The 25,755-nt window shown below is 35.4% G+C and overlaps 1 protein-coding gene across 1 annotated transcript in view; it reads left to right on the top strand.

Moving 5' to 3' along the window:
* Nucleotides 1-25,755, top strand: part of DNAH12 (dynein axonemal heavy chain 12) — a 235,762-nt gene that overhangs the window by 55,619 nt on the left and 154,388 nt on the right. The window contains exons 13-18 of the mRNA XM_082412044.1: nucleotides 11,908-12,086; nucleotides 15,298-15,433; nucleotides 21,023-21,148; nucleotides 22,080-22,214; nucleotides 22,548-22,741; nucleotides 23,756-23,999. Of these exons, the coding sequence (XP_082268170.1) occupies nucleotides 11,908-12,086; nucleotides 15,298-15,433; nucleotides 21,023-21,148; nucleotides 22,080-22,214; nucleotides 22,548-22,741; nucleotides 23,756-23,999 (1,014 nt within the window). The remainder of the gene's footprint in view (nucleotides 1-11,907; nucleotides 12,087-15,297; nucleotides 15,434-21,022; nucleotides 21,149-22,079; nucleotides 22,215-22,547; nucleotides 22,742-23,755; nucleotides 24,000-25,755) is intronic.

Below are 25,755 nucleotides of genomic sequence, written 5' to 3'. Positions count from 1 at the left end.
CTTTGAACTACTGGATGTGTAGATTGGTGTTTTTCAATCAGTTTGGGAATCTTTCAGCTATTGTGGTCTTGAATATTTTTTGTGCTTCTTTCTCTCTCTCTTGTGCTTCCTTCTGATACTCTCATTACACATGCATTGGTCCACTTAATCATGTCCCATATTTAACAGAGGCTCTGTTTTTTTCTTCATTTTTTTTTCCATTTGTTCTTTGGATTGCATAAATTCTATCAATCTACCTTCAAGTTTGTTAATTCTTTCTTCTGTCAGTTCAAATCTACTGTTGAGCCACTCTAGAGAATTTTCCATTTCAGTTATTGTACTTTTCAACTCCAAAATTTCCATTTAGTTCTTTTTTTTTTTTGTAATTTCTAAACCTTTCATCTATCGGATGAGACATGGTCATTGTACCTTGCTTTACTTCTTTAAGCATGATTTCCTTTAATTCTTTGAATGTATTTGTAATGGCAACTTTCAAGTTTTTTTCTGTTAAATTCGATTGTTTTTGGTTGTGGCTGACAGGCAGTTTCTATTGCCTGCATTTTTTAAAACCAGTGTATGGGTCCTACTTTCTTGTTTCTTTGTATGTCTCATAATTTCCTGTTGGAATCTGAACATTTTAGATAATATATTGTAGCAACTCTAGGCCCTGTTCCCCCTTCCTGTTTGTTATTTTTATTTGCTTGTTTATTTGTTTAGTGACTGGGTAGATTATTTTAGTGAAGCCTGTTTCTCTCCCCCACCCTCTGAAGTGTTAAGCCTTTGATGTTGCTCCTCCAGGAGCCACAGCTTTTGGTGTGCCCAAAGTCATCCTGGGAGGCCATGCTTTCAAATGGCTTTCTTCTCTCTTTCTCTGGCCACACATAGCTGTTAGTTTTCACTTTTTGTTGGCTAATTGCTGTATTGTTTTCAACAATGCCATGGAGGTATAAATTGCTCTACTGATTAATCAAATTCAGACTCCCTTGAAAGAGCAGTTCCCAGGGTCAGTGTTTGATAGTTATTCTACCCTAGGAGGGCTTCTACCAGCAGTCTCCTTCCCTGGCTCTCTCCCTCAAACTAGCCAGTCTGTGATTTAGCCCAAATCTTCACCAAATTCCTGAATCTTCCTCACAGTTGCTCCCTACCACAACCTCCAATGTTTTTGAGGGCACACTTAGGCTTGAACTTTTCCATGCTCTATTGCAAATGAAGTCAATTCCTTTGGGAAAAGATTAGGAGGTATCTATTTTACCTCTGACCTGCTTCCCCTTCACTTCCAGGCAAAATCTCTGAGCCAAGGCCCTGGAGCTGGGAATGGGGATAGTGACATGCTTCTCTCAGTGACAACCCCACTGAAGGGGTTGAACCCTCAGTGGAGTGGAGAGCAGTAACCTGAGGTTTTCCTGTCTTTCTTCTGATATGGAAGCACCACCTTACCAGCCAGGGAAAGTGTGATTGATGTCTCAGTATTCTCAGTGGTACCATGACCAAGGTAGACCTTCCCTTCCATGAGTGGTATCTGGGTGGAACAAGAGAGTCCCCACCTTCTAATTGTACTCACCAAGAACGTAGCTTTATCAACAGCTGTTTAAGCCCTCCAGCTGGAACCTGTGTGGAAAGATAGCCCTGTGTTCTTGAGCGCACTTATCTGGAGTGGAGTTTCAACCTTGCTGAGCTGGGAATACGGAGGGAGGGAGCAATCCAGGTTCAAATACCACAGATTCTCACTTTTCTTACCAAATATTCATAGATTTTCGTGAATAGATGTTTCTTCATTTTCTGTGTACTCTTATGACCATTTTCAGAGGCTTTAAATTAAATGCTTGTTTTTAAAATAATTTTCACCAGTTTCACTGGGGAGCAGGTCCACAGAGCTCCTCATGTTGTCATGCTGGAAGTGTTTTCTGAGTTTCTTTCTGTAATTTTTAAAATCTGGCTTCTTTTAAGATTTTCTCTTTTTCATTGCTTCTCAGCTAGTTGATTGTGAAGTGCTTTTATATTGTTTCTTTTGTATTTATTTTGTTTGAGAAGAAATACTGTTGACATTCTTAGGTCTGTTTAGCTCTTATCAAACTTGGAAAATATTCAGACATTATTACTTAAATTTTTTTTGTTTGCCTACTTCCCCCAATTCTGGAATTCCAATTTCATGTGTATTAGACTGTTTGATATTATTCCAGAGGTTACTGAAGTTCTGTTCAGAGTTTTCAGTTTCTTCTCTCTATGCTTCATTTTGGATAGTTCTTTTGCATCATTTTAAGTACACTAAGGGCTTCCCTGGTGGTGCAGTGGTTAAGAATCCACCTGCCAATGCAGGGGACACAGGTTCAAGCCCTGGTCCAGGAAGATCCCACATGCCGTGGAGCAACTCAGCCCGTGTGCCATAACTACTGAGCCTCTGCTCTAGAGCCTGTGAGCCACAACTACTGAGCCCTCGAGCCACAACTACTGAAGCCTGCGTGCCTAGAGCCCGTGTTCCACAACAAGAGAAGCCACTACAATGAGAAGGCCACGCACTGCAACGAAAAGTAGCCCCTGCTCGCCACAACTAGAGAAAGCCCGTGCACAGCATTGAAGACCCAACGCAGCCAAAAATAATAAATAAAAATAAATAAATAAATAAAATATTAAATACGTTTATCCTTTCTTCTCTGGTGTTAAACTGCTGTTACTCATATTAAGTAACTTTTTCGTTTCAGATATTGTATTTTCCCAAGTTTTTTGTAAATATTATTTTTGCTTTATTATGTTCATATTTTATTTTACATTCTTGAACATAATAGAGCATATTTCTAATAGGTTACAGGGAGGCTGGTCTGTATCATTTCAGTCCAGCATACAGTGCTTTTCCATTTTCCCCCAACATTTTTGTGTTCTATAAGTCTTGTACTTGTTTCATAAAATATAATTGCTAAGTATTCTATTTTTTGAAGATGTTATAAATGGAATTGTTTTCTTAATTTCATTTTTGTATTGTTGATTGCTAATGTCTAGAAATACAATTGATTTTTGTATATTGGTCTTATATCCTGCAAACTTGTTGAACTTTATTAATCTTCATAGTTTTATCTGTATGTGTGTATATTGTTTAGGGTTTTCTATATATGTCATTTGGAAGTAGAGATTGTCTTATTTCTTCCTTTTTAATATGGATGCCTCTTATTTATTTTTTTTGCTTAATTTCCCTGGCTAGTACCCCTGGTATAATGTTGAGTAGAAGTAGTGAGAGTGGATACCCTTTTTGTTCTTGATCTTAGAGGGAAAACATTATATTTTAAACCATTAAATATAATATTAGTTGTAGATTTTTCCTAGATACTCTTTATCAAGTTGAGGACATTGGCTACTATTCCTGGTTTGTTAAGTGTTATTACCACAAAAGAGTGATAGATTTTGTTAAATGCTTTTTTTTAAATTTAATTTTATTTATTTTTTTATACAGCAGGTTGTTATTAGTCATTCATTTTATACACATCAGTGTACACATGTCAATCCCAATCTCCCAATTCATCACACCACCCCCACCACCCCCGGCCGCTTTCTCCCCTTGATGTCCATACGTTTGTTCTCTACTTCTGTGCCTCAATTTCTGCACACCAGTTCATCTGTACCATTTTTCTAGGTTCCACATACATGCGTTAATATACGATACTTGTTTTTCTCTTTCTGACTTACTTCACTCTGTATGACAGTCTCTAGGTCCATCCATGTCTCTACAAATGACCTAATTTCATTCCTTTTTATGGCTAAGTAATATTCCATTGTATATATGTACGACATCTTCTTTATCCATTCATCTGTCGATGGGCATTTAGGTTGCTTCCATGACCTGGCTATTGTAAATAGTGCTGCAATGAACATTGGGATGCATGTGTCTTTTTGAATTATGGTTTTTTCAGGGTATATGCCTAGTAGTGGGATTGCTGGGTCATATGGTAATTCTATTTTTAGTTTTTTAAGGAACCTCCATACTGTTCTCCATAGTGGCTATATCAATTTACATTCCCACCAACAGTGTAAGAGGGTTCCCTTTTCTCCACACCCTCTCCAGCATTTGTTGTTTGTAGATTTTCTGATGATGCCCATTCTAACTGGTGTGAGGTGATACCTCATTGTAGTTTTGATTTGCATTTCTCTAATAATTAGTGATGTTGAGCAGCTTGTCATGTGCCTCTTGGCCATCTGTATGTCTTCTTTGGAGAAATGTCTGTTTAGGTCTTCTGCCCATTTTTTGATTGGGTTGTTTGTTTTCTTAATATTGAGCTGCATGAGCTGTTTATATATTTTGGAGATTAATCCTTTGTCCGTTGATTCATTTGCAAATATTTTCTCCCATTCTGAGGGTTGTCTTTTCGTCTTGTTTATGGTTTCCTTTGCTGTGCAAAAGCTTTTAAGTTTCATTAGGTCCCATTTGTTTATTTTTGTTTTTATTTCCATTACTCTAGGAGGTGGATCAAAAAAGATCTTGCTGTGATTTATGTCAACGAGTGTTCTTCCTATGTTTTCCTCTAAGAGTTTTATACTGTCCAGTCTTAGATTTAGGTCTCTAATCCATTTTGAGTTTATTTTTGTGTATGGTGTAAGGGAGTGTTCTAATTTCATTCTTTTACATGTAGCTGTCCAGTTTTCCCAGCACCACTTATTGAAGAGACTGTCTTTTCTCCACTGTATATCCTTGCCTCCTTTGCCATAGATTAGTTGACCATAGGTACGTGGGTTTATCTCTGGGCTTTCTGTCCTGTTCCATTGATCTGTATTTCTGTTTTTGTGCCAGTACCATATTGTCTTGATTACTGTAGCTTTGTAGTATAGTCTGAAGTCAGGGAGTCTGATTCCTCCAGCTCCGTTTTTTCCCCTCAAGACTGCTTTGGCTATTCGGCGTCTTTTGTGTCTCCATACAACTTTTAAGATTTTTTGTTCTAGTTCTGTAAAAAATGCCATTGGTAATTTGATAGGGATTGCATTGAATCTGTAGATTGCTTTGGGTAGTATAGTCATTTTCACAATATTGATTCTTCCAATCCAAGAACATGGTATATCTGTCCATCTGTTGGTATCATCTTTAATTCCTTTCATCAGTGTCTTATAGTTTTCTGCATGCATGTCCTTTGTCTCCCTAGGTAGGTTTATTCCTAGGTATTTTATTCTTTTTGTTGCAGTGGTAAATGGGAGTGTTTCCTTAATTTCTCTTTCAGATTTTTCATTATTAGTGTATAGGAATGCAAGATATTTCTGTGCATTAATTTTGTATCCTGCAACTTTCCCAAATTCATTGATTAGCTCTAGTAGTTTTCTGGTGGCATCTTTAGGATTCTCTATGTATAGTATCATGTCATCTGCAAACAGTGACAGTTTTACTTCTTCTTTTCTAATTTGTATTCCTTTTATTTCTTTTTCTTCTCTGATTGCCGTGGCTGGGACTTACAAAACTATGTTGAATAATAGCCATGAGAGTGGACATCCTTGTCTTGTTCCTGATCTTAGAGGAAATGCTTTCAGTTTTTCACCATTGAGAATGATGTTTGTTGTGGGTTTGTCATATATGGGCTTTATTATGTTGAGGTAGGTTCCCTCTGTGCCCACTTTCTGGAGCGTTTTTATCATAAATGGGTGTTGAATTTTGTCAGAAGCTTTTTCTGCATCTATTGAGATGATCAGATGGTTTTTATTCTTCAATTTGTTAATATGGTGTATCACATTGATTGATTTGCATATATTGAAGAATCCTTGCATCCCTGGGATAAACCCCACTTGATCATGGTGTATGATCCTTTTAATGTGTTGCTGGATTCTGTTTGCTAGTGTTTTGTTCAGGATTTTTGCATCTATATTCATCAGTGATATTGGTGTGTAATTTTCTTTTTTTGTAGTATCTTTGTCTGGTTTTGGTATCAGGGTGATGGTGGCCTCATAGAATGAGTTCGGGGTGTTCCTTCCTCTGCAATTTTTTGGAAGAGTTTGAGAAGGATGGGTGTTAGCTCTTCTCTAAATGTTCGATAGAATTCACCTGTGAAGCCATCTGGTCCTGGACTTTCGTTTGTTGGAAGATTATCAATCACAATTTCAATTTCATTACTTGTGATTGATCTGTTCATATTTTCTATTTCTTCCTGGTTCAGTCTTGGAGGGTTATACCTTTCTAGGAATTTGTCCATTTCTTCCAGGTTGTCCATTTTATTGGCATAGAGTTGCTTGTAGTAGTCTCTTAGGATGCTTTGTACTTCTGCGGTGTCTGTTATAACTTCTCCTTTTTCATTTCTAATTTTATTGATTTGAGTCCTCTCCCTCTTTTTCTTGATGAGTCTGGCTAAAGGTTTATCAATTTTGTTTATCTTCTCAAAGAACCAGCTTTTAGTTTTATTGATCTTTGCTATTGTTTTCTTTGTTTCTGTTTCATTTATTTCTGCTCTGATCTTTATGATTTCTTTCCTTCTGCTAACTTTGGGTTTTATTTGTTCTTCTTTCTGTAGTTCCTTTAGGTGTAAGGTTACATTGCTTATTTGAGATTTTTCTTGTTTCTTGAGGTAGGCTTGTATAGCTATAAACTTCCCTTTTAGAACTGCTTTTGCTGCATCCCATAGGTTTTGGATCGTCGTGTTTTCATTGTCATTGTCTCTAGGTATTTTTTGATTTCCTCTTCGATTTCTTTAGTGATCTCTTGGTTATTTAGTAATGTATTGTTTAGCGTCCATGTGTTTGTGATTTTTACGTTTTTTTCCTTGTAATTGATTTCTAATCTCATAGTTTGTGGTCAGAAAAGATGCTTGGTATGATTTCAATTTTCTTAAATTTACTGAGGCTTGATTTGTGACCCAAGATGTGATCTATCCTGGAGAATGTTCCGTGTGCACTTGAGAAGAAAGTGTAATCTGCTGTTTTTGGATGGAATGTCCTATAAATATCAATTAAATCTATCTGGTCTATTGTGTCATGTAAAGCTTGTGTTTCCTCATTAATTTTCTGTCTGGATGATCTGTCCATTGGTGTAAGTGAGGTGTTAAAGTCCCCCACTATTACTGTGTTACTGTCGATTTCCTCCTTTATAGCTGTTAGCATTTGCCTTATGTATTGAGGTGCTCCTATGTTGGGTGCATATATATTTATAATTGTTATATCTCCTTCTTGGATTGATCCCTTGATCATTATGTAGTGTCCTTCCTTGTCTCTTGTAACATTCTTTATTTTAAAGTCTATTTTATCTGATATGAGTATTGCTACTCCAGCTTTCTTTTGATTTCCATTTGCATGGAATATCTTTTTCCATCCCCTCACTTTCAGTCTGTATGTGTCCCTAGTTCTGAAGTGGGTCTCTTGTAGACAGCATTTATATGGGTCTTCTTTTTGTTTCCATTCAGCAAGCCTGTGTCTTTTGGTTGGAGCATTTAATCCATTCACATTTAAGGTAATTATCTATATGTATGTTCCTATTACCATTTTCTTAATTGTTTTGGGTTTGTTTTTGTAGGTCCTTTCCTTCTCTTGTGTTTCCCACTTAGAGAAGTTCCTTTAGCATTTGTTGTAGAGCTGGTTTGGTGGTGCTGAATTCTCTTAGCTTTTGCTTGTCTGTAAAGCTTTTGATTTCTCTGTTGAATCTGAGTGAGATCCTTGCCGGGTAGAATAATCTTGGTTGTAGGTTCTTCCCTTTTATCACTTTAAATATGTCATGCAACTCCCTTCTGGCTTGTAGAATTGCTGCTGAGAAATCAGCTGTTAACCTTATGGGAGTTCCCTTGTATGTTATTTGTCGTTTTTCCCTTGCTGCTTTCAATGATTTTTGTCTTTAATTTTTGCCAATTTGATTACTATGTGTCTCGGCATGTTTCTCTTTGGGTTTATCCTGTTTGGGACTCTCTGCCCTTCCTGGACTTGGGTGGCTAGTTCCTTTCCCATGTTAGGGAAGTTTTCGACTATAATCTCTTCAAATCTTTTCTGGGGTCCTTTCTCTCTGTCTTCTCCTTCTGGGACCCCTATAATGCAAATGTTGTTGCATTTAATGTTGTCCCAGAGGTCTCTTAGGCTGTCTTCATTTCTTTTCATTCTTTTTTCTTTATTCTGTTCCGCAGCAGTGAATTCCACCATTCTGTCTTCCAGGTCACTTATCCATTCTTCTGCCTCAGTTATTCTGCTATTGATTCCTTCTAGTGTAGTTTTCATTTCAGTTATTGTATTGTTCATCACTGTTTGTTTGTTCTTTAATTCTTCTAGATCTTTGTTAAACATTTCTTGCATCTTCTCGATCTTTGCCTCCATTCTTTTTCCAAGGTCCTGGATCATCTTCACTGTCATTATTCTGAATTCTTTTTCTGGAAGGTTGCCTATCTCCACTTCATTTAGTTGTTTTTCTGGGGTTTTATCTTGTTCCTTCATCTGGTACATAGCCCTCTGCCTTTTCATCTTGTCTATCTTTCTGTGAATGTGGTTTTTGTTCTACAGGGTGGAGGATTGTAGTTCTACTTGCTTCTGCTGTCTGCCCTCTGGTGGATGAGGCTATCTAAGAGGCTTGTGCAAGTTTCCTGATGGGAGGGACTGGTGGTGGGTAGAGCTGGCTGTTGCTCTGGTGGATAGAGCTCAGTAAAACTTTAATCTGTTTGTCTGCTGATAGGTGGGGCTGGCTTCCCTCCCTGTTGGTTGTTTGGCCTGAGGTGACCCAACACTGGAGCCTACCCAGGCTCTTTGGTGGGGCTAATGGCAGACTCTGGGAGGGCCCATGCCAAGGAGTGCTTCCCAGAACTTTTGCTGCCAGTGTCCTTGTCCTCACGGTGAGACACAGCCACCCCCCGCCTCTGCAGGAGATCCTCCAACACTAGCAGGTAGGTCTTGTTCAGTCTCCTATGGGGTCACTGATCCTTCCCCTGGGTCCTGATGTGCACACCACTTTGTGTGTTCACTCCAAGAGTGGAGTCTCTGTTTCCCCCAGTCCTATCAAAGTCCTGCAATCAAATCCCGCTAGTCTTCAAAGTCTGATTCTCTAGGAATTCCTCCTCCCATTGCCAGACCCCCAGGTTGGGAAGCCTGATGTGGGGCTCAGAACCTTCACTCCAGTGGGTGGACTTCTGTGGTATAATTGTTCTCCAGTTTGTGAGTCACCCACCCAGCGGTTATGGGATTTGATTTTATTGTGATTGCGCCCCTCCTACCTTCTCATTGTGGCTTCTCCTTTGTCTTTGGATGTGGGGTATCTTTTTTGGTGAGTTCCAGTGTCTTCCTGTTGGTGATTGTTCAGCAGTTAGTTGTGATTCTGGTGTTCCTGCAAGAGGGAGTGAGAACATGTCCTTGTACTCTGCCATCTTGAACCAATCTCATTAAATGCTTTTTCTGTATCTATGAGATGATTGTACGTTTTTCTAATTTGCATACTTTATACTTTATTTGGTATTTGTGTGTTTATAAAAATACATAATGGATTCATAAATGCATTATTACTTTCATAAAATCAGTGATGGTATATTCTCTTTCATTTGTATTTTACCATATATCTCAATACAGTGCTCTTCAGAGAATAGGCACAATAAATATTCTATGAGCTAACAGCTAAATTTTTTGATCCTGGCCATAACTTTTAGCATCTGGAAACCCTAAATCTCTAGGCTGGGAACATGTTTCATTGGGTTTCACAGTGACTCTCTTCTTAGGCCTAGTATTTTGCTGTGAAATTTTCTAGAATTTTATAATTTCTGGATGGCTTACGTAACTATATAAAAATTTACTTTTAGGTTTAGTGATCTACCCCTGGACTTTTTGTCAATTATGACATACTATAGTTGTGAATAATATGCCTATTTGGGAGAAATAAATTATGAACTACACATATATGTAGAGGAAATGATATGATGCTTGGGATTTTTGTAAAAATAAAACAGAAGGGGAGTGGTTAGAGGTATAGAGAAAACAAGATTGGCCATGAGTCCATAATGGTTGAAGCTGGAAAATGGGTACATTTTACCTACTTTTGTACGTTTAAAATATTCCATTAAAAAGTGTAATATAATACAAAAATCATGTAAAGCATATATGTACAGATTTATAGGTAATTATAACTTAATAACTACCTAGATTAACAGAATTTTGCAGTATTCCAGAAGCCACCCATGTGCCTCTTTCCAACCGTAATCTTCTCCCTTCTTTATTGGGAACTATTATCCTGACATTTCTTGCTTTTCATTATAGTTACCACCTATGTATGCATCCTTAAATAATATATTTTAGTTTTGCCCATGGTAAGTTTATATGGAAGATATCATATTACATGTATTTTTTGTGTTTTTATTCTTTCGTCATTATGAAATTCATCCATATTTTGCATATAGTCCTAGTTTATTTTATTTTATTTTTTTTAAATTTATTTATTTATTTATGGCTGTGTTGGTGTGTTGGGTCTTCGTTTCTGTGCGAGGGCCCCCTCCAGTCGCGGCAAGCGGGGGCCACTCTTCATCGCGATGCACGGGCCCCTCACCATCGCGGCCTCTCCCGCTGCGGAGCACAGGCTCCAGACGCGCAGGCTCAGCAATTGTGGCTCACGGGCCCAGTCGCTCCGCGGCATGCGGGATCCTCCCCGACCAGGGCCCGAACCCGTGTTCCCTGCATTAGCAGGCAGATTCTCAACCACTGCGCCACCAGGGAAGCCCATAGTCCTAGTTTATTATAGCATAGCACTCCAGTATATGAATATGCCATCAATTCTACTGTAAATGGACATTTGTGTTGTTTCCAGTTGCCATGTTTTCTTTGATCCAGCCCATTTTATTTTCCATATCTGTTAATTACATCCCTGAAAAACTGGATGATGGCCTTTGAGAATGAGAAAACATCTTTTCTCCCTTCTCAGGTGCCATCAGCTCTATCAACTCTCTGTGTGGTATATTTGTAACCAAAATCCAAGACTACTGAGTATAGTCTTTAAACTAACTAATTAATATCCTCATTTCCTTTAAACTTTGAAAATTTTAAGCCCAATCCACTGAATACTGGAGACAAGAAAAATAGGGTAGACTTGAGAGAGAGGGAAATGAAGAAAAAGTCTCCTTAAGGAAGAATAAAAGGAATATGAGGCCTTTTGGTGGAGGGTGGAGATGAGGTGAGGAGGAAGGTAGAGGCAACATTAAAGATGGATTGTGAGGGACTTCCCTGATGGTCCCGTGGTTAAGATTCCTGCTTCCAGTGCAGGGTGTGTGGGTTCAATCCCTGGTCAGGGAACTAAGATCCCACATGCCATGCGAGATGGCCAAAACATTTTTAAAAAAGAATTTAAAAAAAAATGGATTGTGAAATTAAGTCAAAGTCACCCAAAGTTGGTAGATATGTTTCACTTTCCATAAAACTTATCACAACATAACTTGCCAGGTTTTATTCCATACTACTTTGCTCAATTTTAAAAAATTATCCCAGTGTCTGGGTATTAGGAATTTGTATAAATTCCAATATCTTGGAATGTTGGTAACAGCAGGGCACAGTGTTTCTCTCCTGGATTATTTTGACCCAAATCAAAAAATTTCTTCTATTTATTTTCCTGAAGATTGAATTAGAATTTTCAGTGAGGCATCAGTAATGGCACAAGCAAGTATTGATATTAGTTAGCTACACAAATTGTCACATGATACAGATTTGTTTTTAAACCAAGAGATGAGTTGGCTTTGATGATAATTTTTTTTAATAGTTACTGAGGGAAATTTCACCTTGTGACATGTCCAGATATTGATGCTATAAATGGCATCGTATTGGATATTTACTGGTAGATTTGTCAATTCCTTAATGAAAGGACAGGTGAAAAAAGATTTGTGCGATAATGGATAAAATTTTAGTCACTTAACAAAAAGAAATGAATTTACATTTATATCATATAATTAAGAATTTCACCATAATACTGTACTATAAAATCACAGCTGAATTTGAAAATTCTAAGCATTTTTGTTTTAAATCCTTTTGTTTAAGTTTGTAGGAAAATTTTTCAGTCTTGCTTCAGAAATAATGCTTTTGCCTCAGTGGGCTCATTTTCCTATGGTGCGTTTGGATTGTGAAGATTTGAAGACAGGCCTAACAAACAAAGCAAAAGCCTTCGCAAACATATTACTAAATGACATAGCTTCAAAACATAGGAAAGAAAATGAAAGGTAAGTAGAATTAGTTGCCAAACTCAGAATTATAAGGCTAAAAGAAATAGTTTGCTAGTGACAATTCTTGTTTAAAAATAAAAGATTAAAATATAAGTACTTACAAGTTTTTCTCCATAGCTACCTCCTAAGAGGGTTTCTTTATAGTCCTGTTGGTTTGGTTTCTTTTCGTTTGATACTGTTTGAGACTAGTTTTGAGGCAACCCAGGATTTTTTGAAAAAAGAAATTGACATACACCAGCTTTTGGATACAGGTTGCATGGTAATGAAAAAACCATAGACTTTCAGTGATATTGGGAAGATCTGGGATCATTCCTGACCACGGTATTTACTTATTGTGTCACCTAGTTTATTTTTTGCATCTGTAAAATGGAGACAGTAATACCTAGTTGGCAGGATAGCTATAGATTGGATTCATGAACTAGTGGCCTACTAGCTGAATGTGAATGTGAATTTTATTTTGTTTAAACAAATTTTGAATTTGCTATCAACATTTCAAAATTAGGAGTTTTCACACGCACACACACACACACACACACACACGCACACACACACACACTCTCTCTCCAGATCTCTTACTTTTCTTGAAAAAGTGGGAAGACCATGCCACATTAGGCCTATAGTGGTAAATGGAGTTGAGAAGAAACTTTCCCTTTGACAGGGAGAATGACCTCTGGTTTGTTCATCCAGTGCTCAAGCAACTGATCCTCCAAATAATTTAACTTATTTGTTACCTGTCTGGCTCCAGAGGACTTTTAGTTTGCAACTTCTATAAGGATTAAAACTAATATTTATATAAATCACCTAGCACAGTGCCTGGAACATAGTACTCAAGAAATGTTAGCCATTATGTTTATTTTCCCAGAAGCAATGTAAGAGAATTATGTGCCTTGGAATCAGAGAGACCTGGATTTGAATCCGGTCTCTGCCATGAACTAGTTCCGTGACTCTAGGCAAGTTACTTAATTTCCCTGAGCCTCAATTTCCTGCGGTGCCAACTATGAAAAATAATACCTTCCTTGCAGGACTAATGTTAGGATCACAGATAACATTTGTAAAGTATCTAGCACCATGCTTGGCATAGAAGAGGCACCCAATAAAGGGAGCTATCACATCAATAAATATTTTTAAATGAATAAAAAATATATGACTCTCAGAAAGTTAAGTATTGGTCAGCTGTACTTTGTACAACATTATACTACAAAAAGGTGTTGAAGATGGTAAAGTATTAAGACTCTTCATTTCTAACAATCCCTTTGAGTAAGAGCAGTGACAATACCATAGTTAATTTAAAAATTTTTAAAGTTTGACATGACTTTTTTGGCATTTATTTTTGTAATATCTGTCACTTTTCTGGGAAATTCTTTCAACAAAATAACTGTCTTATTATAAACCCATGACATAAGAGCAGCTGAAAAGTCCATTTTCCTCTGCCTCATTCATTCTTTGATTCTTTCCGGTTTAAGTTCCATACTTGAGATAGGTAACATCAAAAGGAGGAAATATGTGCCACTATGTTAAGCACAATTTATTAAATAAATTAATAATTATTAAAGAACAATTTTCTTACTTCATAGTTTGGTTTAGTATCTGCTTGGGCCACCTTGCTCTCAATAATCTTGTTTGCCTCCTTTTCTTTTCTTTTCTTTCTTTCTTTCATTCTTTTTTTTGTTTGTTTTTGGCCATGCCACGCGGCATGTGGGATCTTAGTTCCCCGACCAGGGATCGAACCCATGCCCCCGCAGTCGAAGCACGGAGTCCTAACTACTGGACCGCCAGGGAATTCCGGACTCCTTTTCTTTTGCTGTAATGTCACTCCCCAAGGGACTCAGATTCTGCTCTAATAAGAAGAAAGCACCCACAGTAGGATCATCTGTCTTTTTTGCATTATCAACATTAATGCATCCTCCTAAAATTTTGATAATCAAGAATTAACTGTCAAGCCCTACATTATCTGATTCCTGCTCATCTCTACAATTTCATGTTATGTCCTCTCCTTTGTATTCACACTGCCCTGCTTGCCATTCCTAAACTATGCGAAGCTTATTGCTACCTCAGGCTTTAATCCTTGCTATTTTTTCTTCCTTGGAAGCTTTTTTCCTGATATTTGAATGACTCATTTTTTCCTTCTCTCATCTTGAATATCACCTCTCTAGAGAGTTATTTCCTGGCCACTTTATATAAAATACTGGCCCCTTCTCTATACTCCATCATTCTTTATCCCTTTACTTTGCTTTTTTTTTTTTCTTCATAGCACTTTTTACTACCTAACATTGTGTTATATATTTATGTGCTCTTGTCTCTCTCATCAACTTGAATGTAAGCTTTATGATGGTAGGGACTTACCTATTTGCTGTTATATCTCCAGTGCTTAGAACTTTGCTTAGCACATTGTAGGTACTCAATTATTTATTAGATGAATGAATAAGTATAATTACTCACATAATATAAATGAAATACCTGCACGAGCTAAAATTGATTTTTAAAATCACTTACCTCTTTTGTACTTCGTTTTTGCAAGGGTTTTTTCTGGTATTTCTAATAATGGCATGACAGTACTGATACTGCAAAGCACAAGGAAAAAAATTCTATGAAATATACCTTTAGTTGAATAATGGCTATAGGGTATCTAGGTTCATACTTACATACATATATATTCTGAAAGAATCATAGGTTTTTAAATGTATACAGAGGTTTGATCTTTTTACTTACCACATTTCACAAGGGACACTAATAATAATAATAATTAAGCTGATGATTATACTAAAAATTATAGTTATAGTTACCAGTAATTGAGAGTGTACTATGTGCTAAGCTCTTTTACATTCATTATTCATTATTGTATTACAACAATCCTGCCAGATGAATGTTAATAACTTCATTTTACAAATATGGAAGCTAAACCTATGAGATTTACATAAGTTCTCAAAGCTAGTAGCAGCTGAGGCAGGATTTAGACGTAGGGCTGCTTGATCCAAAGCATGCTCTATGTCACACAGAAAATGTTACCTTAATTTTATAGATTTTATAGATGTATGATGTATCCTGAGTTATGTCAGATAAGTTATGCTTAAATATTTTAAGATATCTTAGTGAATTAACCAATTTTTTTAGGATCACAGCTCCTATTTTGTAGTAATCATAATAAAATTTATTTAGTGTGATATAGCATTAATTACTCTAACTATAATAAAGCAGGGTATTATGTCAGTATTTGCAGTGAATTTGAAGCAATTAAAGAGCATGCATTAAAAGTCCCTGAGACAACAGAAGAGATGATGGAGCTCATATCTTATGTAGAAAAAGCCCGGACTGTAAGAATTCATGAGTTGGTTTCACGGATCAAGGTAAGAATTTTTAAATTTACGTATTTTTAAATATTTTTTTCATTGTGAAATATGATAAACATATTGGAAGTGTATAAAACATATAGTTAAACAAAGTTATAAAGTGAACACCTATGTTGCCACCACCAAGGTCAAGAAATAGGATATTGCCAGCACCCTAGAAACCCTCTGTGTATGACATCTGACAATAACTACTTCCCTTCCTTTACCTCCTAGAGGTGTTGACTTGGTTTCTACAGTAATCTTTTTTATTTTTCTTTAGTTCCACCATGTGTGCATCCTTAACAAAGGTTTAAAAAAATATTTTCTTTTATAGTTTCTACATTTAGTAGTATATATGCTTATGCTTTCCCCACCACAAGGTTATATACCTATTCACCTATATTGTACTATAATTTTTGTTTAAAAATGTGAAATATAGGAACTTCCCTGGCGATCCAGTGGTTAAGACACCACGCTTCCACTGCAGGGGGCATGGGTTTGATCCCTGGTCGGGGAACTAAGATGTCACATGCCAGACGGCACGGCCGAAAGGAAAAAAAAAAAAAAGTAAAATACAACACACACCAAAAATTGCATAAAACATAAATTGTACAATTTAAAATGTTATAAAGTAAACATCCAGTAATTATCATCCAGGGAAAGAAATAGAACCTTGTCAACACCCTAGAAGCCCATTACAATCTCCTGTCTTTTTCTGGATGTGAACACTATCCTGACTTTTATAGTAGTCATTTCCTGCTCTTCTTTGTAGTTTTACCATCTAAATATGCATTCCTAATCAATATAGCTAATTTTTGTTTCATTTTGATCTTTATATAAATAGAATCATACTATTTCTATTTTTTTGTGTCTTGTCAACATTATGTTAGTAATGTCATTGTTCCTTAACTTTCATTTATTTTCATTGATGTCTGGTATTCATATTATATAACCATAGAATAATTTATTATTTTAATTTTACTGTTCTGGATAGTTGGGTTGTTTCTACTTTTGCTACTAAAAGCAATGCTTCTGGGAACACTTCTGTATGTGTACGCTGGTGCGTATATTCATGCATTTCTTCCAGGTGTTATAAGATATACTTATTTTCACCTTTACTAGCTAAGGCAAAACTCTTTTCTAAAGTAGTTCCAATTTTATACTCCTATCAGCAGTGTTTAAGAGTCCTGTTGTTTTATATCCTTATCCATACCTGCTATTGTGAGATATTTAAAATTTTGCCAGTCTGTTGGGTAGAGGTTACTGTATTTTTAATTTGCATTTTCCTGAAAACAAATGAACAGAACACTTTTCATATGCTTATTGACCATTTGGAGCTCCTCTTTTGTGAAATACTAGTATTTGTTTTTTAAAAAAATTAAAAGAAAATTGTATTTTTAAATTTTTATTTATCGATTTATTTATATTTAAAATTGAAGTATAGTTGATGTACAATATTATATAAGCTACAGGTGTACAATATAGTGATGCACAATTTTTAAAGGTTATGTTCCATTTATAGTTATTATAAAATATTGGCTCTATTCCCTGTGTTGTACAATATATCCTTGTGGCTTATTTTATGCATAATAGTTTGTATCTCTTAATCCCATACCCCTATAATGCCTCTCCTCCTCCCCCCTCCCCACTGGTAACCACTGGTTTGTTCTCTAAATCTGTGAGTCTGTTCCTTTTTTTGTTATATTCACTAGTTTGTTGTATTTTTTAGATTCCACATATAAGTGATATCATTCAGTATTTTTCTTTCTCTATCTGGCTTTCTTTCTCTCTATTTCACTTAGCATAATACCCTCCAAGTCCATCCATATTGTTACAAATGGGAAAATTTCATTCTTTTTTATGGCTGTGTAGTATTTCACTCCAGTACATGTCTTTTACCCATTTTTCTTTTGGGTTGTGCGTCCTTTTCTAATTGATTTATAGTAGTTTTTTTAAAAATTGTGATAAGATATACATAACATAAAGTTTACCATCTTTACCATTTTTAAGTGTATAGTTCAGTGTAGTAGTTTTTTTTTTTTTTTAATAAATTTATTTATTTATTTATCTATCCTTGGCTGTGTTGGGTCTTCGTTTCTGTGCGAGGGCTTTCTCTAGTTGTGGCAAGCGGGGGCCACTCTTCATCGCGGTGCGCGGGCCTCTCACGATTGCGGCCTCTCCTGTTGCGGAGCACAGGCTCCAGATGCGCAGGCTCAGTAGCCGTGGCTCACGGGCCCAGCCACTCTGCGGCATGCGGGATCTTCCCAGACCAGGGCTCGAACCCATGTCCCCTGCATTGGCAGGCAGATTCTCAACCACTGCACCACCAGGGAAGCCCCCAGTGTAGTAGTTTTGAATATATTATTGATAAATATCCTTTCCTTCACTCTGTAATTTATTTCAGTTTTTAATGGTGTTTTGATGAATGGCAGTTCTTAATTTTAATGTAGTCAAATGGAGCAATTTTTTTTTTTTTTTTTTTTTTTTTTTTACAGCTAGTGCTTTCTGTGTCTTGTTTAAGAAATCCTTTTCTACCCAGGGTCATCAAGATTTTTTTCTTGTGTCCTTTTCTGGAAGCTGTTGAGTTTTGCCTTTCAGGTTTAGATTTTCAGTCTTCCTGAATTTTATTTCTGTGAATGATGTGAGGTCCTATTTAATTACTTTTTCATATGCATGAGCAGTTACATATTTATTGAAGAGACTATACTTTCCACACTGCTCCGCAGTGCCATCTCTATTATATATCAAGTGTCCCTATATGTGCAGATCTGTTTTAAGACATTCTAATCTGTTTTATTGGCCTTTTGTCTATCCTTGTATCAATACCACACTGACTTAATTACAACAGCTTAATTGTAATAGCAATAATAATTCTTGATACCCGGTAGAGCATGTCCTCCCACTCTATTCTTCATCAAGTTTCTTGTTTGTTCTTGGCTATTAGTATTTTCATATAAATTTTAGAATTAGATGATCACAGCCCATAAAATAACGTTTTGGGATTTTCATTGAGATTGCATAAAATTGATAATAAATGTAGAGAATTAGCATCTTTCCAATATAAATTTTAGAATCAGTTTTTCACATTCCACAAAAATCTGTTGGAATTTTGATTAGAAATGCATTAAATAGATGGAGAGAATCGGTACATACACTGTGGAGTCTTCCAGTTCATCATATATCTTTTATTCATTTACCTCTTCTTTAACATCTCTTAATATTTTATAATTTTCTCTGTAGAGGTCGTGCACATCTTTTGTTAGTTATATTTTCAGGTACTTGATAGCTTTTAATGTTATATTAAATTATATCTTAAATTTTTCATCTTATCTTAGTTACTTGAATACAAAAATACAATTAACTTATATTAATAGATTTTAACAAAAATAGTTTTAGATTTACAAAAAAACCTAGTAGATAGTACAGAGAGTCCCCATATTACACACACATCCTCACACACTCAATTTTCTCATTATTAACATCTTACACTAATATGGTACATTTGTTATAATTAATAAACCAATATTGATATATTATTAACTAACGTCCATAGTTTATTCAAATTTCCTTATTTTTTACTGAAAGCCCTTTTTCTATCTCAGGAACTCATCTGAGATACCACATTGTATCTAGTTGTCATGTCTCCTTAGGCTTCTCTTGGCTCTGAGAGTTTCTTAGACTTTCCTTGCTTTTGATGTTCTTGATAGTTTTGAGAAGTAGGAATTTGTCTGATATTTTTCTCATGATTAGAACGGGGTAGTTGGTTTTTTGGAGGAGAATCACAAAGGAAAAGTGCCATTTTCATCACATCATCTCAAGGATACATATTATCAACATGGCATTTAATGTTGAGCTTGATCACCAGGCAGAAGTAGTGTTTATCATGTTTCTCCACTCTTTTCTCCCCCTTTCCATACTGTCTTCTTTGGAAGGAAGTCAATGTATGCATCCACACTTAAGAACCGGGGAGTTGTGCTTTCCTCCTTTAGAGTAGTGTAGCTACATTATTTATTTGGAATTATTCTGCATAGGAGACTTGTTTCTTCTCCCTTGCTTATTAATTTATTCAATCATTTATTTATATGAACTTATGGATATTTATTTTATACTTTGACTATTATATATTATAAAATTTATTTTTATATGCAAAGTAATAGCTATCACTAAATTTTTTCTTAATTAAGATTTTTTTATTTAAATATCTTAACTTTAAAATTTATATATATTTTTTTCTCTTTTTACTTTTAACAGTTTATCTGAAGATTCTTTTGGAATGTCTACATATACTATTTTATAACTCGTAGTTAATGACAGTTTTGGTTTTGTCCTTATCAAACATTACACATTTCCAAAACTTTATTTTCCTTGCTACAATGGACTGGTTAGGATCTTTAGTACAATGTTGAACAGAAGTCATCTTGTTCCCAATCTCAAAGGGAAAGGCTTCAAGATTTCACTATTAAGTATGAAATTTGCTATAGTTTTGTTTTTTGTTTTTTGTTTTTGCTATAGGTTTTTTATAGGTTCCCTTATTAGATTAGTAAATTCTCTTCTATGGGGGGGTGGGGAGGATACATTGGGAGATTGGGATTGACATATGCACACTACTATATATAAAATAGATAACTAATAAGAACCTACTGTATAGCACAGGGAACTCTACTCAGTACTCTGTAATGACCTATATGGGAATGGGATCTAAACAAGAGTGGATATATGTATATGTATAACTGATTCACTTTGCTGTACAGCAGAAACTAACAAAATATTATAAATCAACTATACTCCAATAAAAATTAAGTGAAAAACATTACTGTGAATGCATGTTGAATTTTATCTTTTTTTTTTTTTGCATCTGTTGGGGTGATTTTATGCTTTTTCTCCTTTAATCTATTAATATAATTAATTACATGAATCAGGTTTTATTAGGTTAATTTCTACATGCAACATAATACATATATGATGCATTCTGCATATTATATATATTATATACATATACAGCAAATATGTAAGCTATAGAGGGTAAAGATATTCAACTTCTCTATTCAGGTAAATCTATTGGTTTTAAAGGTTTTTGTTTTGTTTTGTTTTGTTTTTGCCATTCACCCCTAAACTCTTTCTAGATAATTGCTGTATGCTAATGGTAGGCAAAAAAAGTGGTACTGTCACTGAAGATGCAAAACAAAATAAAAGATGCTAAAATCTTTGTCAACAAAGATTCAAAAATTAAATACATAAGAATAAAAAATGTAAAATCTTTTAAAAGAAAAAAATTTAAAGTGTTGCTGAACAAAAGCTGCATATTTGATCATCATTTTCAGTCATCTACATGGAGACTCAAGAGTACATTTCTGTTAAGTCAACTGCAAGTGAAAATTTTAAAAAGCTTTATTTCTGGTATAAAAATCTGCAGTTTTGTGGTATGAAGCCAAATAAATAACCCTACAGTTATTAAAATACCCATGTGGTTTGGGTAATATGAAATATCAGTTAATAATCTGAGTCAGGTTGAAATTTGAAAGAGTATTAGAAATTGTTATTGGTTCTCTTTTTCATAATGCTTTAGATTTTCTATATGGTTTAATATATCTGGAGTTTCTTCTGTAGGAATCCAAACGCCGGCTGAGTTACTTTTTAGATGTATTTCTATTTCCTCCAGAAGACTTAGCTTTAAATTCAGCTGTCCTTATGTGGCCTTGGAAAATTAATCCCATCTTTGATGAAAATGATGAGGTGAATATATTTTTCAATATGTATTTTTGTATTATGATATTTTAAGCACAATGTTCATTTAATTTTCATACATACTTGCCATCTACCTTTAAAAAGTATCTTCATGTGTCAGTATGATTTTGGGGTTAGCAACATTTATGGCCCTGCAGGCTTAGGCTTAACCCACAGGTTGTAAAAAGTGGGACTGACATTAAAAAAGTCAGAACTATTTACAAATTAATAATAATAATTGTAAGCTCTGTGCTATTAAATCATTTAATACAAAAATCCCAGGTGCTCCTATTTTCCCCATTTCATAGATGAGAAAAATGAGTTTCAGAGAAGTTAAGTAACTTTCCCAGGAAGAAGTAACAGATTCAGGATTTTATATAAGACTGAATATAGTTTCAGATTTTGAAAAAGTCCTGATGTAAACTAGTTTCTCCTAAATTGGGAAGTGAGATGGTATAGTAGTAATGAAAAGCATGGACTTCAGTTAGATAAGCCAGAGTTCTAATCCAGATTTTGACTTTTATGATTTTGTGACATTGGACATGCCTCTTAACCTCTATATGCTTAAATTTCTTCACCTCTGAAATGAGGATACTAATACTTGTGGTAATATAGGTAGAGTGTTTAATAAATCTTGACATAACAAGTGCTCAATATATGGTAGCTTTTATCATTTTCCCAGAATCTGTTAAATAGTTAAAGTATCTATTTAATAAATAAGAATTGTTACAGTCACTTCGGAGCTATAGGAAAGTTTTTCTGTGTGGTTTTGTGGTTTATTATTCTTTTCATTTTTATATCAGTCAATGTTTTATTTTTGTACAATGTTTTATTTTTACTTCGCTGATTTTTTTGTTACTGTATAAAGCATTCGGATTTCTGATTTGATAATTCTTTGCTTTGTAACAAAATAGTTAACATGATTAATTTTTTCTTAAAGCTCCTTGAGAATGCTAAACATAAAAAAGAAAATGAGCTAATAGCAAAGAGAGAGAAACTGATTTTGGAAATAGAAAAGGAATCACGCCACATGGAAGAGTTTGCAGAATTTGCAGAACTGGACCACATGCAGCAGGTCTGATAAATATAGACAGTAGCTATGGCAAGCTGGTAGATTAATACAGGACATGTTTCTATAATATAGAAAAACCTGTGCTTACTAAGGCAAACAGAGGCCTGACTCTTAGGGATGGGACTGCTGCTAATTATGTAATCTTTTTTGTGATTTAGTTTTCTATTTGTAAGATAGACATAACCATACCTTTTGCTTTGTGTCATGGTAATGTTGTGAAGTTGATGTTTAAAGTTGCTATATATATGCAAAGACATAGCCTATGCAGTATTATATAATTTTATTTTTATAACATTTCTTGGGTATTTCTTGAAATAAAAAATTATTTGCTTTCAGTATGTGACAGATGTAAGACAACTACAAAAACGTATTCAGGAATCTGAAGAAGCAGTTCAATTTATTAATAAAGAAGAGGAACTTTTCAGATGGGAATTGACAAATTATCCTGAACTGGATAAATTAAAAGTTAACATTGAGCCCTATCAGAAGTTTTTTAATTTAGTTTTGAAGTGGCAACGAACAGAAAAACGGTAATTTCTGGTAATGTAATAAAAAATTAAGCAAAGATATAAAAAGATTTATAAAATGTACATTGATTTTTGTTGTTGTTGTTGGCTAGGTGTTTAAAAGTAGGATTTATCTGTCCATTTGAAAGAAAAACCAAATATTATATAGGAGAAGCATCAAATGTTGCTAAGGCGCCACCTAGCCTTACTAATATAATATCTAAAGTCTCACTTGGGTTTTCCAGAGTTGATTCATTTTTTAATGCAATTAATTCATTTGACTCATTCATTTGACACTAAGAATTAGAAGTATGGAGTCAAATCAGCATTTTATTTGGATACTGTTAGTTGTCCATTTACAGTCTGATTCATATTTTTGCACATGCAGCATAGCTGAAATTGTGGTTTTAGTATTGTCTGTCATCATTCTATCTGTGTGACTGAGAAAAACTGTTAATTGCACTTGTTCTCAGTTGTTTCTATTATGAAATGAAGGGCCTAGCCTAAAGAATCTCTAAGGCCTTTTCACACACCAAAAGTCTCAGAGTTTAATATTTTTTTAAATTAAAATATTCTATTTTTTTCACTTAATTTTAATTCTGTTTTTAATCATTCTTCCTTAGTCTTTTTTTAAAAATAAATTTATTTATTTATTTGTTTATTTTTGACTGTGTTGGGTCTTCATTGCTGCACGCGGGCTTTTTCTAATTGCGGCGAGCGGGGGCTACTCTTCGTTGTGATGTGCGGGCTTCTCATTGCGGTGGCTTCTCTTGTTGTGGAGCATGGGCTCTAGGCATGCGGGCTTCAGTAGTTGTGGCTCGTGGGCTCTAGGCATGCGGGCTTCAGTAGTTGTGGCTTGCGGGCTCTAGAGCACAGACTCAGTAGTTGTGGCGCACAGGCTTAATTGCTCCACGGCATGTGGGATCTTCCTGGACCAGGGGTCAAGCCCGTGTCCCCTGCATTGGCAGGCAGATTCCTAACCACTGCGCCATGAGGGAGGCCCCTCTGAGTTTAATATTACTTTTTCTTTCAATTCAGGTGGATGGATGGAGGGTTTTTGGACCTTAATGGGGAAAGCATGGAAGCTGATGTAGATGAATTTTCCCGAGAAATTTTTAAGACTCTGAAATTTTTCCAAACAAAGCAAAAGAAGGAATTACAAGAAAAAAGAAAGGCAGCAAAAAGACGATCTCTGGGAGAAGAGAAACTTGAAGAAGAACCAAAAGAGAATCCTACTATTACTATGTGCACTGCAGTAATGGAGCAGATAAAAGTTATTAAGGTATAAACACATTTAATGACATTTTAAAAATTTTATTTATTTATTTATTTTTGGCTGTGTTGGGTCTTCGTCTCCGTGCGTGGGCTTTCCCTAGCTGCGGCGAGCGGGGGCCACTCTTCATCGCAGTGCTCGGCCTCTCACTGTCGCGGCCTCTCCTGTTGTGGAGCACAAGCTCCAGACGCACAGGCTCAGCAGCTGTGGCTCACGGGCCTAGCTGCTCCGAGGCATGTGGGATCTTCCCAGACCAGGGCCCGAACCCGCGTTCCCTGCACTGGCAGGCAGACTCCCAACCACTGCGCCACCAGGGAAGCCCTAATGACATTTTTAAAAGCCCTGGTAGAGTTGTTTGCATCAAGTGCTAATGAAGAGAAATGGAAAAACTGGAAAGCAAAACCAAAGCTGAATCCAGAAAACTTGATCTATTTCTCAATACATGCTTCATTCTTTCCTGATGATGTCATCGAAATCAATCCCTTCATAGAACAATCCTTAACAAATAGAAAAGACTGTAATGACCAGTTACAATGATTTGAAGAGGATAAAAAATTACTAGAATAAACAAGTTAGCCTATACTATGGGCAGCAACCCAGGGTACCAATTAGCTGAGAAAGGTTTGGAGTCACACTACCTAGGTTTATATCACAATTCTGTGCTTGGTAATCGCAATATGCTTCTTGTGCAAGATATTTAACTTCTCATACCTCAGTCACCTCATTTATAAATAGAGAATAATAACAGTTTTTGTGACAGTAAATAATACATCTAAGTTCCCAAGGCAGTACTGGCAGTGGTTCTAGTGGTAGTGCCAAGTTTCCACTGTCAGCATGCTCAGAGTGCAAACTCTGTTTTTCAACATTGTTCCTGTCTGTGTCTAGCACTCTCAGATATTCTATGCGCTGCCTGAAAAAATTTTTAAAGTAACTACTTAAAATTTTTTTCAATATTTAATAAATTCGCATGGTTTAAAAATATGAAAAGATATACCTGAACGGTCTCCTTGCTATGTTTCTCACCTGTTATTAGGTTATCAGTGTTACTACTTTCTGTTGTATACTTCAGAGTTTTTTTACATGTATAACAATGTGAATATATATTCTAATCCTTCCATCTTTTTACATAAAAATAGCATACTGAAAAAAAATAGCATATCGTTTATATTATTTCCCCCCTTTGTTTTAATTTATCTTGGAGACCTTTTCTTATTGTATATAGAGTTTTTTCATTCTTTTTTACACCTATAAATATTATATATTGGTGTAAAATTTCTGTGTGTGAAGGTGTGACTGTAACGTAAATTGCCAAAGAGTAAATTCCAGGTTAAAATCTACAGTTGAATTACCTTCTGTATGGGTTTTACCAGTATGTACTCTCACCAACCTTGACAACAGAATATCATCAAACTTGGGTGTTTGTTAATCTGCTAGAAGAATTTCATTTTTCTTATTACATAAAATGTTAAGCCTAAATTAATATATTTAAGAATATTTTGTATTTCTTTGCCTGTGAACTGTTTGGTCTTCTTGTCTATTTTTTAAATTGAATTAATGGTCTTTTCCTTACTGATTTCTAGTCCTAGAAACAGGACTAGGGAGATTAGGCTTTGTATGTTAATATTAATAGTATGTTAATATTTTATTGAAGATTTTTGAGATTATGTTCAGAAGTGATGTTGGTCTTAATTTTCTTTTCTTGTAATATCTTTGTCAGGTTTTGCTATCAGGATTATGTTGGCCTTATGAAACAGAAGGGAAGTTT

Source organism: Balaenoptera physalus (assembly GCF_965194825.1).
Source record: "Balaenoptera physalus genome assembly, chromosome: 11".
Classification (NCBI taxonomy): Eukaryota; Metazoa; Chordata; class Mammalia; order Artiodactyla; family Balaenopteridae; genus Balaenoptera; species Balaenoptera physalus.
The sequence above is the reverse complement of the archived record's forward strand: the minus strand, read 5'-3'. Positions and strand labels throughout refer to the sequence as shown.